Genomic DNA, 15,223 nt, shown 5'->3' on the forward strand with positions numbered 1-15,223 from the left:
GTTCTGTGCATCACTCGTTCAGAAGGATAGATTGGCCTTTGAAGTAATACAATATAGATTTGCTTGGGTAATAAATATCTGAACTCCAAGGGCTTAATTATGAAGCGTGATAACAGTGGTCATACTTGATAGTATTAAAGTGGTAGAAGATGACTTAAGTGAATCTTTGGGGTTATAAAGTGGGCCTGATGGAGTAGAATAGTTGCGGAGTTTTAAGACCAGTGGGCAAAAAGAAAGTAAAAGACCAGTTCTTGTGGCACAGTGGTACATTTCAGCCAGGGTGGCTCGTTTCAGGTCACCTGCTCAAGAGGTGTGTTGTAATATTTCTGAACAGGTTGATGAGGGTTTTTTTTAAAAAAAGACCATTGGGCGTACTGCTCGGTCTATCAGAAGTGAAGTTAACAAATATCTCAAAACACAAGGGTGGTAGAGTTTGTGAACTTTCTTCAGCCAATAGCTGTTTTAATTACTGGTTTTAAGTTTGTGCTTAATGGAAGATAGGGGATATTGGCTAAGGAATTAGAATTGGATTATCAATCAGCTGTAATCTCACTGACTGTAGAAACAGGTTGAGGGGCTAAGTGGCCAACTGCTGTTTCTAAGTCCTAAAGTCTGCATTTCTGGATTCGGATCGTTTCATGATTGCCTTCGGAAGTCCATATACGATTAGGTTATAGACTTCAAGTTAGTGCCTGACTCAAATCTGAATTTCAGCTCCCACTGTGTAGTTCAGATCTTGTGATTGTGTATGTGTATCTCAGTAATTGTAATTTTACCAGTGTTGCCCATTTTCTCTTTAGTGGAAATAATATCATTAATATTCTATGATCTTTTCTGTTCTTGCTACAGAGTTCACCTAGCAACACAATGGGACGCACACCTTCACGACACTCCAGCAGCCGAACAAGCCCCCTCACATCTCCGACAAATTGTTCGCATGGTGGTCTCTCCCCAAGGTAACAATAAGTTATCATTTTAATTATCCATTTTAAAGTTGTTGATGTATTTATAGTTTCTGCGTAAAACCTATTATCAAAATAAAATTAAAATCCTGGTGGTTTTCTGTCCTTGTAATCTTCAAAATAAAAATGTTTTATCAAACATTTCTTTTCTGCATTTCATTTTGATTCCATTGTTGCTTTCTCATCTTGAATTTTGAACAGCAACAGTAAGTTTCTTCAATAATTTATAAGACCTGGCCTGTAGAGTCATCTTTTGTAACAGTAAGTTTGTATCCAAGTCTTATCAATATTTTACTGCCCAGTGTCCACCTTCACAATGTCGCAAATAACTTTAGAAATCGTACATAAAGAATGAACCTATGCAAACCTATACCACCTTCTGGTTCAGTTCAAGTATTTTATAAGACCTGATCCTTTGCTGCTACTTGAGAAGTAATTTATGCAAATAATTTATGCAAATAATTTAGGTAAATAATATAAATTACACATTTTAATCCAATAATGTTGATTAAAAATGAACAAAATTTAAGAATGAGAAGAATTAAGATTACTTGACAAAAATTACTTGCACTGGAAGCAAACCGTTTTCCTGTAGGCAGCGTGGTGGCCTTAAATCGATTTCTTGAAGCTGCGTGTTTCTAGGAACTCATCAAACCAAAAGATCCCAAAAAGATCATAATGCAAATGCATATGCCAAAACTATACCATGTCCCTCTTTCATTTCTCTCAATCAAACCTTTTTTCTTTATAACCCATCGTGTGCATCAACTTTTCACTACCACTCCACCATCACACCATTTTTAATTGCATTCTCAAAAATTATATTTTTAAATCATGTTTTATTGTTCCATCATAAGCTTTTTAAAAAATTGTGTATTATGTGTTTATTTTTGGGAAGATGTAAACAGATATGCTGATTCGTATTGTCTTGATGTTATTAACATTAGTACTTCTGGCTTATTTCACGTTTTAACAGAATGGTTCTTGGATAAATTAGCATTATTGAGTTTTGGTTGCAATGTGATACTGCTAGTTTGAGGAACCTGTGTATTAATAGAAACTCAATAACAAAATGGAACACTTCATCTGGAAATAAGTAGTATTGGTCATGGGAAAAAAAACTATAGGTCACAGAAATGTGCAGTTATTGTTGTTCCTGTTGATCTTGTGTAAATAAAAATGCAAAGAGCATGTGCAAGTAACTGTTATGGTTTACATTCATGGTGAAATTACTTGCCTTTTTTTGATGCTGGAAGTATCTGCTTTTTTGCATTTGAAAGGGATTTAAGTTAGTAGATTGTCTTTTGAGTACATAAAAGTCAGGCAGTTTACAGTTCTATGCATTAGAATTTGTACAGTAAAAGCACTTGCTCACATTTTTCTCAACTGTTTTTGAGGTCTTAACCACATCTAGTACGTAGTACTAGCTAGTTGATCCTAGTAAATGTAGGTGGGGAGGTTGGGTGAGATATGGCAGATGTAATATGGGAGAAGATGAGATCCAGGGTATTTGAATATTTGTGTATAGTACAGCTTAGGAAGCCACCAGTAAAGTAATGGAGGACCAAAGCCTGAGAATGATAATGGTGTGAACAAGATTTTCAGAGCCAGTGATGGTGAAGTAAAGGTGAACATTAATGACTTTGATAATGAATTGGTTGTGAGATATGAAACTTCGTTCAGAGTTGAATGGACCTTGGCAAGAAATCAGTAGAAAAGGGAAATTGGCAGGATCTTGAACAATGCCACCCTAAATTAGAATGCAGATTTGTATTTTTTGATTATTCGTGGAGTGTAACTTCAGAGTGATTCTCAAGTTTCTTTCACATGAGCATATATTTATTTTGATACTGTACAACATATACTAGCCAAAAGGTTTTTCAGTTGTTCCAGCTGAATTTAATTAACTTTGTGAAATTGGAGATGTACTTTTGGACTTGATTGAACTGAAGTCAGGTGATACAAGCAAGCGTGAAACACTTGTATGTTATGGACATATTATAAGTCCAATTGGAAATGTTAAAAGGAACAAGTTTAAATAAAGAAAGTTTTCTTAAGACGTTGTCATGCCATGGCCCAGCTTTCTAAAAGTAACTGAGCAAGTGAAAATATGTAAGATTATCAAAAGTGTGGCTGAATTTTTAATACAAATTTTGCTGTACTGGCAGCACATTTGTTTGTTGTGAATTTGTCTAGATTTTTATGAATAATTAGGTTTAACTAACGTATTGTAATCATCTGCATTAATTCCAAAATTTATTTCTTCCCATGTGATCTAGAGGTGTATTTATTCCTTGAGACTTGAATAAATGAGTACCCATCAAATGGGCATCATTTTATTCTAAATGAGTGGATTGAGAAGGGCACCAATTTGGACTTTGACACTTTGAAATCGCGCAACTAAATGGGTTAATTTTCCAAGTTGAGCACTTGTGTCATCTTTTAGTAACCTATCATTAGTGGACATGATTTGGAGATGGCGGTGTTGGACTGGGGTGTACAAAGTCTAAAATCACACAACACCAGGTTATAGCCCAATAGGTTTATTTGGAAGCATTAGCTTTCGAAGCGCTGCTCCTTCACAATCAACTGATGAAGGAGTAGTGTTCGTAAAGCTAGTGCTTCCAAATAAATCTGTTGGACTATAACCTGGTGTTGTGTGATTTTTAGCATCGTTAGTAGGCATATTGCAATAAATGCTGAAATTTGTAGTGGTTGGTGTTAAAGCAAATGTGCTGAAGGGCATTATATAATTAGGGCAGTGATTTGTGATCCCAGAAGTTGCTTTGTATAATGAAGTAAAATGGGCCTCGCAGAACTTAAATATTTTAATAATGAACTGAGTTGTGAATTAAGATATAATAACTAGTATATACCAACATATCAATTAGGAGCATAAATAGGAATGTGACCCCACGGGAATGCTCAGCAATTCAATAATATTGTGACCGATGTGACTGTGTAACCTTACTCACTGCCAATAGCCTTTTACCCATTGGACACCAAGAATCTATCTGACTCTGCTTCCACTTCCTTTTGCAAAAGGAAGCTTCAAGGTCTAAAATACTCTGGGAGAAAAAAAGTGCCACTTTTTAAGAAAGGAGGAAGAGAGAAAACAGAGAATTATAGAGCAGTTAGTCTGACCTCAGTGGTGGGAAAAGTGCTGGAGTCAATTATAAAGGACGAAATTACGACACATCTGGATAGCATAATATTAGCAAATTTGCTGATGACAGAAAGCTGGGTGGCAGGGTGAAATGTGAGGAGGATGTTAGGAGAATACAGAGTGACCAGGCTAGATGAGTGGACGGATGCATGGCAGATGCAGTTTAATGTGGATAAATGTGTGGTTATCCACTTTGGTGGCAAGAACAGGAAGGCAGATTACTACCGAAATAGAGTCAAGTTAGGTAAAGAGGCAGTACAACGAGATCTAGGTGTTCTTGTACATCAGTCAATGAAAGCAAGCATGCAGGTACAACAGGCAGTGAAGAATGCTAATAGCATGCTGGCCTCATAACAAGAGGAATTGACGATAGAAGCAAAGAGGTCCTTCTGCAGCTGTACAGGGCCCTGGTGAGATCGCACCTGGAATATTGTGTGCAGTTTTGGTCTCCAAATTTGAGGAAAGAAATTCTGGCTATTGAGGGAGTGCAGCGTAGGTTCCCAAGGTCAATTCCTGGAATGGCGGGACTATCTTACGCTGAAAGATTGGAGTGACTGGGCCTGTACATGCTTGAGTTTAGAAGGCTGAGAGGGGATCTGATTGAGCCGGATAAGATTATTAAAGAATTGGACATTCTGGAGGCAGGAAGCATGTTTCCACTGATGGGTGTCCCGAACCAGAGGACACAGTTTAAAAATAAGGGGTAGGCCACTTAGAACAGAGTTGAGGAGAAACTTCTTCACCCAGAGAGTAGTGGGTGTATGGACTGCTCTGAATCAGAAGGCTGTAGGGGCAAAGTCTCTGGATACTTTCAAGAAAGAGTTTGATAGAGCTCTTAAGGATAGTGGAATCAAGGGTTATGGGGATAAGGCAGGAACAGGATGCTGATTGAGGATGATCAGCCATGATCATAATGAATGGTAGTGCTGGCTCGAAGGGCAGAATGGCCTACTCCTGCACCTATTGTCTATAATGGGTGACTCCTAATTTTTATGCATTGACCCCCGAGTGCTATATTTCCCCACAAGAGAAAACAGCCTGTTGGCATCCATTCTTTCAAGCACTCTCAGTATCTTGAATGTTTCAATCAAGTTGCATCTCACTCTTCCAAACTCTTAACAGATATGAGCCTAACTTCTCTAACCTTTCTTCAAACATCAATCTGTCGATTTCCATTATTGGGTGAGTAAATCACCTCTACACTGCTTCCAACCCAGCTATATCCTTCCTGAAATAAGGACATAGAAACCAGTGCACCAGATATAGCCTCCCAATACCATGTGCAATTGAAGTATAACCTCCCTACTTATGACTTGGCGATGGTGGTGTTGGACTGGGGTGTATAGTCCAACAGTTTAATTGGAAGCGCACTAGTTTTTGGAGCGCCGCTCCTTCATCAGGTGATTGTGCACTCCACAATCAACTGATGAAGGAGTGGCGTTCCGAAAACTAGTGTGCTTCCAATTAAACTGTTGGACTATAACCTAGTGTTGTGTGATTTTTAACTCCCTACTTAGCTATCCAATCCTTTCAAGCAATATCATTCTATTAACTTTCCTAATTACATGCTGCACCTGTATACTAAACACACATTATTAAACAGAGGCAAAATGTTAAACTTATCATTTTGGTTTCATCAATGCACAAGAAACAGATTTGTAAAGAGGGACACCAATTTGTACAACATGGAAAAAGAGTGCTGATTGGTTGGGCTATCATTGTCATAGAAATGCAGCAAGAACAGTTATGATCCGTCTGTCATTCAGATGGAGGGCTTAAATAGCTGGCAGCACACTGATACTGAAACGTGTATTACATTACTGATTTGTGTGGCAGGCAAGCTGTTTCTTTGGCATGATGGGCGCATCCTGTTGGAGAAAAAAAACCTTGTTGCTACTTCGCAGTAAATGAATCATGAGACAGCTAGCTTCCCCAGTTGTTCAAATTTTTGAGGCACCTTCCCCTTCCATGGTAATCTAAAGTAGACAGAGTGCTGTTCAGGACCAAAAGTGATGGATATAACTCCTTTCATGTATTTTCATACTATACAGTGAGACAGTTTGATCAGGTTGGCCACTTTCTCGGGGAGTTTTGGTATAGCCTACCTTGGCATCAAGCTTACACAGAGAGTAGCTATCTCAGCACTATTCATGAAGTCACCAACAAACTTGATCTTACGTTTTCCCACAATACTCGATTTGCTAAATCTTTGAACTGAAATTAAGAACAACTTGTCAATTTGATTCTCTGATTTCTTTCAACATTTTAACAATTTTTGGACATTAATGTGCAGTATAAATGCAAGGTTACCCATGGTGTTTTGCTACTGTGACTATTTATTTGAACTTTGGTCACTATTGTACTTAAGGTAAACAAAGCAGCTAATTTGCACACAGTAGATGCCTCAAATATAAGTTAATCTTATTTGGTTTAATTATGAATATTGGCCAAGATACTAGGGAGCTTCTTGTCATGGAACTTTCACAACAGCCTTAATAGGTAAGTAAGATGAAAAGATGCTGTTAGGGGCTCGAACAATGCAGCAGTTGCTCAGTAATGCATTCAAGTAAGAGCTCAGGTTAAATATTGAAATCCTGGAATGGGATTGAACCTGCAAGTTGCTGGCTTGGCTGGAGTTAAGCTGACACCATAACACTTTAAATGTCAGAACTATTAAAAGGATCAGAGAACGGTTTCATACTTTATAAAGTGAATTCTGCACATACCATTCTTCCAAATGAACACACATTGTATTGGGTTGTTAGATTTTTCAAAGATTTGAATATTTAAAGTCTAATGATGGTCTATTACATTAAGAACAAAGTGATATTTTCAGATCGTTAATTATTTGTCCCTCATCCAAATTTGATATCAGCGATGTGAAAATTTTATTTTGCATTCACTAAATGTAAATTTGTCTCTGTCCTGCAACAATTTAATAACATTTTCGTTCAGATTGTTTTCAACAAAGGCCAAAGATTAAATTATTTCTTCCCATTCTAAGTGATTGCTGTTGTAAGATAGTAGAGTTGATTCTACAGAGTTTTCTCTCAATTAAAAATTTCACATTTAAGCATGATAATACTGTAATTTAATGAGTCTGATTACTTTGCCCAGTCTTTGTATTTGTTAAAAACTTTTTTTTCAGAAGTGTATTTGGCATTGTGTTGACTTTGAGAGAATGCACCCTTTAATTTTGCCACCGAGGTAAATTAGTTTCCAGAGCATTTAGCTCCTTCGATGGTATATTAAGGGTACATACTGAGTATTTAATGACAGGGGGAACTAGAAATGGGTATTTGCTTTCATTCCTTGGCTCATTTTAAGACAATTATAACTTACTGAAAAATATACATATTATCTAAATGTTGAGAGTTTGCTCAGATGTAGAGGGATCTGGGAGTCCTTGTGCATGAATCGCAATATTCTGCAACAGCAAGTAATTGTGAAACCTAACAGAATGTTATCATTAAAGTGAGGGGAATTAAATATAGAAATGGGGAGATTATGCTTCAGTAATGCACAGCACTGGTGAGACTGGAATACTGAGCACAGTGCTGGTCACATTATTTAAGGAATGATGTATGTGTCTTGGAGGTGGTTCAGACCTGGAATGACAGATTTGTTGGACTAGCTAGGTGAGGCTTTTATTCACAGGAGTCCAGGAAGATTTGATTGCAACACAAGATCCTGATGGGTCTTGACATGGGTAATGTGCCCTCTTATGAGAATATATAGAACAAAGGGTCACTTAAAAAATTTTTTGAGGGCTGGGAATCTATGGAACTGTACTTGCACCACATTTGCAGGAAGAAGAGTCCTTGAAAATTTGTACAAGAGTGGTTTGATTCTTGTTTAGCATGGGCATGAGGGATTACTGGATAGGCAGGAAAGCAAATTTGAGATTACAGTCAAATCAGCCATGATCCTGTGGAATCGGGGAGCAGATTTGAAGGGCTGAATGTCCTACTTCTGCTCCTAATTTATATGCAATTTTTACTCCTGTTCTAAATTAAAATGTTCACATTCAGTAATCTTGTTCCCAGCAACTTTTAGATTTGACTGTTGAAAGAAACCATTAAAGATGCAATTTGAGATTCTGGCCTTAATTTATCAAATCAATTTAAATGTGTGTCATCCAAGACGAGGACAAGAAAAGTTTGTGGCTGTAAGAGCTGCTCTTTTTGTGAGGTTGTTAGATGTTGGAGTGATTTCCTTGAATTGCAGAAGCAGCAGTTACTATTCTATATGCTGTTGCATTGTTTTGGAATTGGGGGGGTGGAAAACGTCAAAACAACAGCACTTTTATAAGGAGGAAAGGCAGACAAAGAAAGCAAGCACATCGTCAGGAGAGAGAGAGAGGAAGAAACATGCTAACTGACACAGCAATGAATCTGCATAGTTACTGCCTTTGCTGTTTGAGTTCATGTATCTGTGGACATTGGAGTGCGTCTAGGAAAAGTTAACATACAGCGAAATTCATAACTGACCTTGAAGGAACCAGCATAGGAACAGATAAGTTCATAGTTTTGTAGTTAACCTTGCTGTAAGTCAGCAGTACTTAATAGAGTGGGTTCTTTCTTGCTTATGTTTTATTGAAATCTGTTTCTTGATTAAAGTTTTAAAAAATATAAATCAGAGCTACTAAGTCAACCTGGAGTACTGTTTTTCAGGGCAAAACATCGGTGCTAATTTCTGAGTCTGTAGATTGTGAAGGAGCAAAGATGGCCTTTAAAAGAGTCATATGCTCTTCCTGTCAGCTGTGGGAGATAAAGGAGCGTTTCCATGTTATTGATGATTATGTCTGCAGTAAATGTGCTTAGTTGTGACTCCTATCAGATCACACAGATCGGTTAGACCGAAAGTTGGAGGCAATGTGGAATTTACAAGTACTAGGGGTGTGATGGATGGCAGTAATATAAAGGGAGAAAAGCTGCAGATACAGTCAGGTAGATGGGTTAACTCCAGGAAAAGTAGGAGAGGTAGGTAGATAGTGCATGAGTCTCCTATGGCTATCCCCATCTCATACTGCTGTTTTGGAAAATGTAGGGGGAGATGGACTCTGGGGAATGTAGCATGTACAGCCAAGTTTCTGGTATCACTACAGGCTCTAATGCAATGAGGGGTGTACCAGGTTCCAAGCGATCAATTGTAATAGGGGACTCTCTACTCAAATGCACAGACGTACATAGAAACGTTTAGGGTGGCACGGTGGCTCAATGGTTAGCACTGTTGCCTCACAGCGCCAGGGACCTGGGTTCAGTTCCCATCTCGGGCAACTGTTTGTGTGGAGTTTGCACATTCTCCCCGTGTCTGCGTGGGTTTCTTCCGGGTACACCGGTTTCCTCCCACAGACCAAAGATGTGCAGGTTAGGTGAATTGGCCATTCTAAATTGCCTGTAGTATTAGGTGATTAGTCAGGGGAATGCATCTGGGTGGGTTGCTCTTCAGAGGGTTGGTGTGAACTGATTGGGCCGAAGGGCCTGTTTCAACACTGTAGGGAATCTAATCTCCTTGAACACAATTCCGTGACCAGCAGTGAAAAACAGAATGGTGTGTTGCCTCTCTGGTGCCAGGATCAAGGATCTCTCAGAGGGTGCAGAATGTTCTCAAAGGCCAAAAGGACCAGAAGGACATCATTGTGCACATTGGAACCATCGACATACGAAGGGAAAAGGATGAGATTCTGAAGGGAGAATATGGAAAGTTAGGCAGGAGTTTAAAAATGAGGTCCTCGAGGGTAGTAATATCTGGATTACTCCTGGTGCTATGAGCTAGTGAGAGTAAGAATAGGAGAATAGAGCAGATGAATGCATGGCTGAGAAACTGGTGCACAGGAGAGGGATTCACATGTTCGGGTCATTGGAATCTCTTCTGGGGTAGAAGTCACCTGTACAAGATTGCTCCTGAATTGAAAGGGAACTAATATACTGGCAGGGAGATTTGCTGGAGCTGCTCGGGAGGATTTAAACTAATAGGGTGGGGGTGGTGGGGGGATCGGACCCAGGGCAATAATGAGGAAAGGGATCAATCTGACACTGGAGAACACTTGGGAAAGGGAGTGAGTCAAACAGTCAAGGCAGGAAGGAACAAAGCTGAGAACAAGGTAAGACTGACAAATTAAACTGCATTTACTTCAAAGCAAGAGACCGAACAGGGAAGGCAGATGAACTCAGGGCATGGTTAGGTGCATGGGACTGGGATATCATAGCAATTACAGAAACGTGGCTCAGGGATGGACAGATCTGGCAGCTTAATGTTCCAGAATACAAACACTACAGGAAGGAGAGAAAGGGGAGCAAGAGAGGAGGGGGAATGGCGTTTTTAACAAGAGAGAGCATGGTAGGAAATTTTAACTTTCCAGGCATAGACTGGGGCTGCCATAGAGTCAAGGATTTAGATGGAGAGGAATTTGTTAAGTGTGTACATGAAATTTTTATGATTCAGTGTGTGGATGCACCTACTAGAGAAAGTGCAAAACTTGACCTACCCTTGGGAAGTAAGGTCGGGCAGGGGACTGAGGTGTCAGTGGGGGAGCACTTTGGGGCCAGCGACCGTAATTCTATTGGATATAAAATAGTGATGGAAAAGGATAGACCAAATCTAAAAGTTGAAGTTCTAAATTGAAGAAAGGCTAATTTTTTACAGTATTAGGCAAGAACTTTAAAAAGCTGATTGGGAGCAGATGTTCGCGGGTAAAGGGGTGACTGGAAAAGCCTTCAAAGGTGAGCTAACGAGAGACTAGAGATAGTATATTCCTGTTAGGGTGAAAGGAAAGGCTGGTAGGTATAGGGAATGCTGGGTGACTAGAGAAATTGAGGTTTTGGTTAAGAAAATGAAGGAAGCACGTGACAAGTATAGACAGGAGAGATCAAGTGAATCCTTAGAGTATAAAGGCAGTAGGAATATACTTAAGAGGGAAATCAGAAGGGCAAAAAGGGGACATGAGATAGCTTTTGCAAGTAGAATTATGGAGAATCCAAATGGTTTTATAAATACATTAAGGACAAAAGGGTAACTAGGGAGAGAATAGCAAGGCAACCCAAGTGTGGAGCCGCAGGAGATAGGGGAGATACTAAACAAGTATTTTATATCAATGTTACTGTGAAGAATGACATGGGAGGTATAGAATGTGGGGAAATAGATGGTGACGTCTTAAAAAATGTCCATATTACAGAATAGGAAATGCTGGATGTCTTGAAATACATAAAAGTGGATAATAGTACCAGTAGGGCACTAAATTCACCAATTAGACAGACTGTTCAATGCCCTGGTTCATCGTGGAAGGATGAACTGAATAATTAAATCAATTAATCGATTATCATTTGGGATCAAACTCTTGGTATTCATAATTGAGGATACAACTGTTAAATGTTTTTTGAAATGAGAGTTATTCAGGTGTAGTCAACAGTGATATGTTAAAAATGTCATATTTGACACATTTATAAATGTTGAAAAAATAATCTTGAATGGACAGAGGAACTAAAGTAAATGTATCTGCATTTTTCAAAAGATGTCCAGTAAGGTCTGTCTTCAAGTGGTTAGTGATCTTCAACCATTCAGTTTCAAGTCAAATGTTGCAGTGTGCATATAGAAGGTTGGTTGACTGGCAATAAGTAAAGTTATGATAAATAGGTGTGTCTCAGACTGGAGAGTGTTATATTCCAGGAGTCAGTGAAGAGTCAACATTTGTTGATTTATGAATAAATAATTTAGCATTGCTCAGTATAAAGAAGTAGGAGTTGACAGCTGGCAAGGCACTTTAGTAAAACCAGAACTCAGCAGTCAATGGAAACTTATTAAAATCAACACAACGCATTGTTATCTGGGGTGATGTTCCACGCCAAGTCATCCTTTCTGTAAAGATTCTAAGAGTCTATTTGGCTAACAGTGATACAGGATGAACCATTAGTGATTCTTCATGAGAAGAAGCATTTGTCTTAACAAATTGTAGTATATTCCATGATAGCAATAGGTGCAGGTTACACTGGCGAGTTCAATTTAATCACCATCTGGGGACAGTAATGTCACATCTGTCTCCACTGAGATCTCAAACACCTTTCGTACGCCCCACCTAAGACTGATGTTCCAAAGATTATTCTTCAACTAGACCAGATTCCTATGGTTTCATTTTAAACCCACCTAGCTGTCTGGCAACATACGATCACAGCTGGTCCACTGAATGAATGACCTCACTGTACCATTCCTGAGGAGGTTCCTGGTCCATACTAGTTGCCCTTGGGCCAAATGTGCTGTTTCCCTAAGACTGTTTCATCTTATAATTTTGTGTGGGCTTCCCATCTTTTATAGAATCGAGATGGTGAGATTTGAGTCTTCTTCATTTTATCCTCATTGATAATTCTGAAGGCAGTAAGCCACACTCCTGGGATATGCTAGCGAGTTGGCTGGTTTGCGATATAGAGTGATGCCAACAGCATAGGTTCAGTTCCTACACCAGTTATTGAGGTATCATGAAGAACTTCCATTCTCAACCTTCCCCTTGGCTGAGGGATGCTGACCATCAGCAGTCGGCTCTGCCTAATGAGGGAGCAGCGCTATGGACTGGTCGGACTATGGCGATTTTACCTTTATAAAAGTCAGTGATTTGGCTATCAGGGCCTTGTGCTCAGTTTCTCCTTTTGACAGAGTTTATCTCAGCAAGTTGGTTATTTGTTCAGAACCAGAAATGGCTGCAAACTGGCTGAGACAGTCGTGAGTAAACTGTGATGTATTAGCTGATACATAGCCACAACAGGGATGCAATGCATAATGAATGTTTCCTGCAAGACCTGACAGCAACTACTATGGTTTGATAACACTTTCACCTCTACCCATGACAAGAAAAGCCTAACCCAGACCATCCACCAAATATAAATAGATCTGTTCCCTCCTGTTCCCATGAACTGGTGGGAAAATAGTGGGGATCATTGCCTTTTTCTATTCTGGCCTGTAAATAGTGCAAGCTTCACAGACAGTATGAGATTCTTAGTTCCCTTTGAGATTCCTGGCTTAATGTAACAATGTAACCATTAAAAATCCATCTCATTCACTCATAATTTCAGAGAAGAAACTTAGCTGTCCTTGCCTGGTCTGACCTTCATATGACATTAGGTAGTAATGTGATTGACGCACACTACGTCCTTGTGTCAGACAATTAGGTAGGTTTAAGTCATTTGGGACCTACCCTTTTAGACTTGAGTTATTATATACCTGATTAAATGTGTTCAACTTTAAGTAATCTCTAAAGTGTTTTATCCCTTTGCATCTGGCCTGAGTCTAACATTAACCCTTCGCTCAGTAAGATGATACAGTTCACTATATATCCATCCCTTTTGAGGGCACTGCTCTATACAGCCAACCTAATCTGAGAACTTAACAGGACTACAGTGAACTCAATGAAACTAAAGAAAATTTTCTTTCTTGCTCGGTCTCTCTGAACGAATGTACACAAAACTCATTAAATCTAAGCTAAACCTCAAAAACACTTTTAAAATAAATCATTATAAATATAGCAATGCTTGCAGGCTAATGATTAACTTCAGACATGCAGCAAATCCATTGGTTATGAATTCACAGCCCAGACTTAGAATAAAAAATATTGGAATATATATGCTATATAACACAGATATCAATATCACGCAGTTTACAACTGATGCCTTTGAAGAGTGTCCATATCATGAAAAATGAACTGTTTCCTTTAACTCTATCTTTTCCACCTTGGTCCTTTGCTTTGTCGATTTAAAGTTAATCCACTTTCCTGACAGGAATTTTTAACTTTACTTTCAATCCCTGAAATGGCTGCTTTTTATCCAAAGCTTGAATTGGAACTATCCCTGGCAGTCACAAATCCTTAGAAAGGAAGGACTGATGAGTGTGACTACTGTTTTTGTTTAAGCTATTACACTGCTTCTGCTGTGCACCTTACTAGGTCTGAATTTAATGTTTTCGTCTGGAATGCTGTTTCTGCCTTTTTCCTTGCATGAGTTCCACTGATTGTTCAAGTCCTTGCAGCTGACTGACTTCTTTTTCTCGTTAATGCAATGTGGATGTCATGGTGAGACCAGTATTTACTACCCATCCTAATCACCATGGAGAAGTTGGTGCTACAAGCTATCTTCTTGAACCATTGCAGTTCTTGGGAGCATCCACAGTGTCATTAGGGTGGAGTTCCAAATTGTTTTACCCAGCAACAGTGGAAGAACGATTTTATAATTCCAAGTGAGGATAGTGTGTTGCCTGGAGGGGAACTTGCAGTTGATGGTGTTTCCTTGCAATTGCTGTCCTTGTCCTACTAAGTGCTGGATATTGCAGGTTTGGAAGGTGCTATCAGAAAACATTGAGTTGCTGCAGTGCATCTTGCACTGTTGCCATTGTATATTTCTAGAAAATGGAGTGAATGTTGAAGATAGTAGATGGGGTGTCATTCTATTTTGGATGGTGTTGAACTTTTTAAGTGTTGTTGGTGCTGCATTCATTCAGACAATTGGAGAGTGTTCCACCACACTGCTGACATGTGTCTTATAGAAAACAGACACTAGGAGACAAATAGTAAGTTGCAAGGCCACTGAATGCATATCATTTGACATGCTCTTGTATCTTTGGAGTTTACTGAGGTATTCACCGATGATAATGCCATTGGAAGTCAAGGAGGAAAGGTTAATTTCTCTGTTGTTGAAGGTTCACTGATGTTGTGTGACTCCAGTGTTACTTGCAACCTTCCAGCCCAAGCCTGGAGATATTGTCCAGATCTTGCTGCATACAAACATGCATTTCTTCAGTAATTGGGGAGCTGTGAATGGTGCTAAATATTATTCAATCATTAGTGGCCAACCTCATTTCTGACCTTATGATGGAAGGAAGGCCATTGGTGAGGCAGCTGTATATGATATGGTCTAGTACATTCTCTTAAGGAACTCTTAGTGATGATGTAGGTTGAGATGATTGACCTTCCAAAACCATAACCATTTTCCTTTGTGCTAAGGAGAAAGTGAGGTCTGCAGATGCTGGAGATCAGAGCTGGAAATGTGTTGCTGGAAAAGCGCAGCAGGTCAGGCAGCATCCAGGGAACAGGAGAATCGACGTTTCGGGCATAAGC

General features: G+C 39.2%; 1 protein-coding gene across 1 annotated transcript in view; it reads left to right on the plus strand.

Moving 5' to 3' along the window:
* Window positions 1–15,223, plus strand: part of clasp1a (cytoplasmic linker associated protein 1a) — a gene marked incomplete at its 5' end in the record, with an annotated part of 162,130 nt that overhangs the window by 108,260 nt on the left and 38,647 nt on the right. The window contains one exon of the mRNA XM_043694200.1: window positions 850–956. Within this exon, the coding sequence (XP_043550135.1) occupies window positions 850–956 (107 nt within the window). The remainder of the gene's footprint in view (window positions 1–849; window positions 957–15,223) is intronic.

Source organism: Chiloscyllium plagiosum, chromosome 7 (assembly GCF_004010195.1).
Source record: "Chiloscyllium plagiosum isolate BGI_BamShark_2017 chromosome 7, ASM401019v2, whole genome shotgun sequence".
Classification (NCBI taxonomy): domain Eukaryota; kingdom Metazoa; phylum Chordata; class Chondrichthyes; order Orectolobiformes; family Hemiscylliidae; genus Chiloscyllium; species Chiloscyllium plagiosum.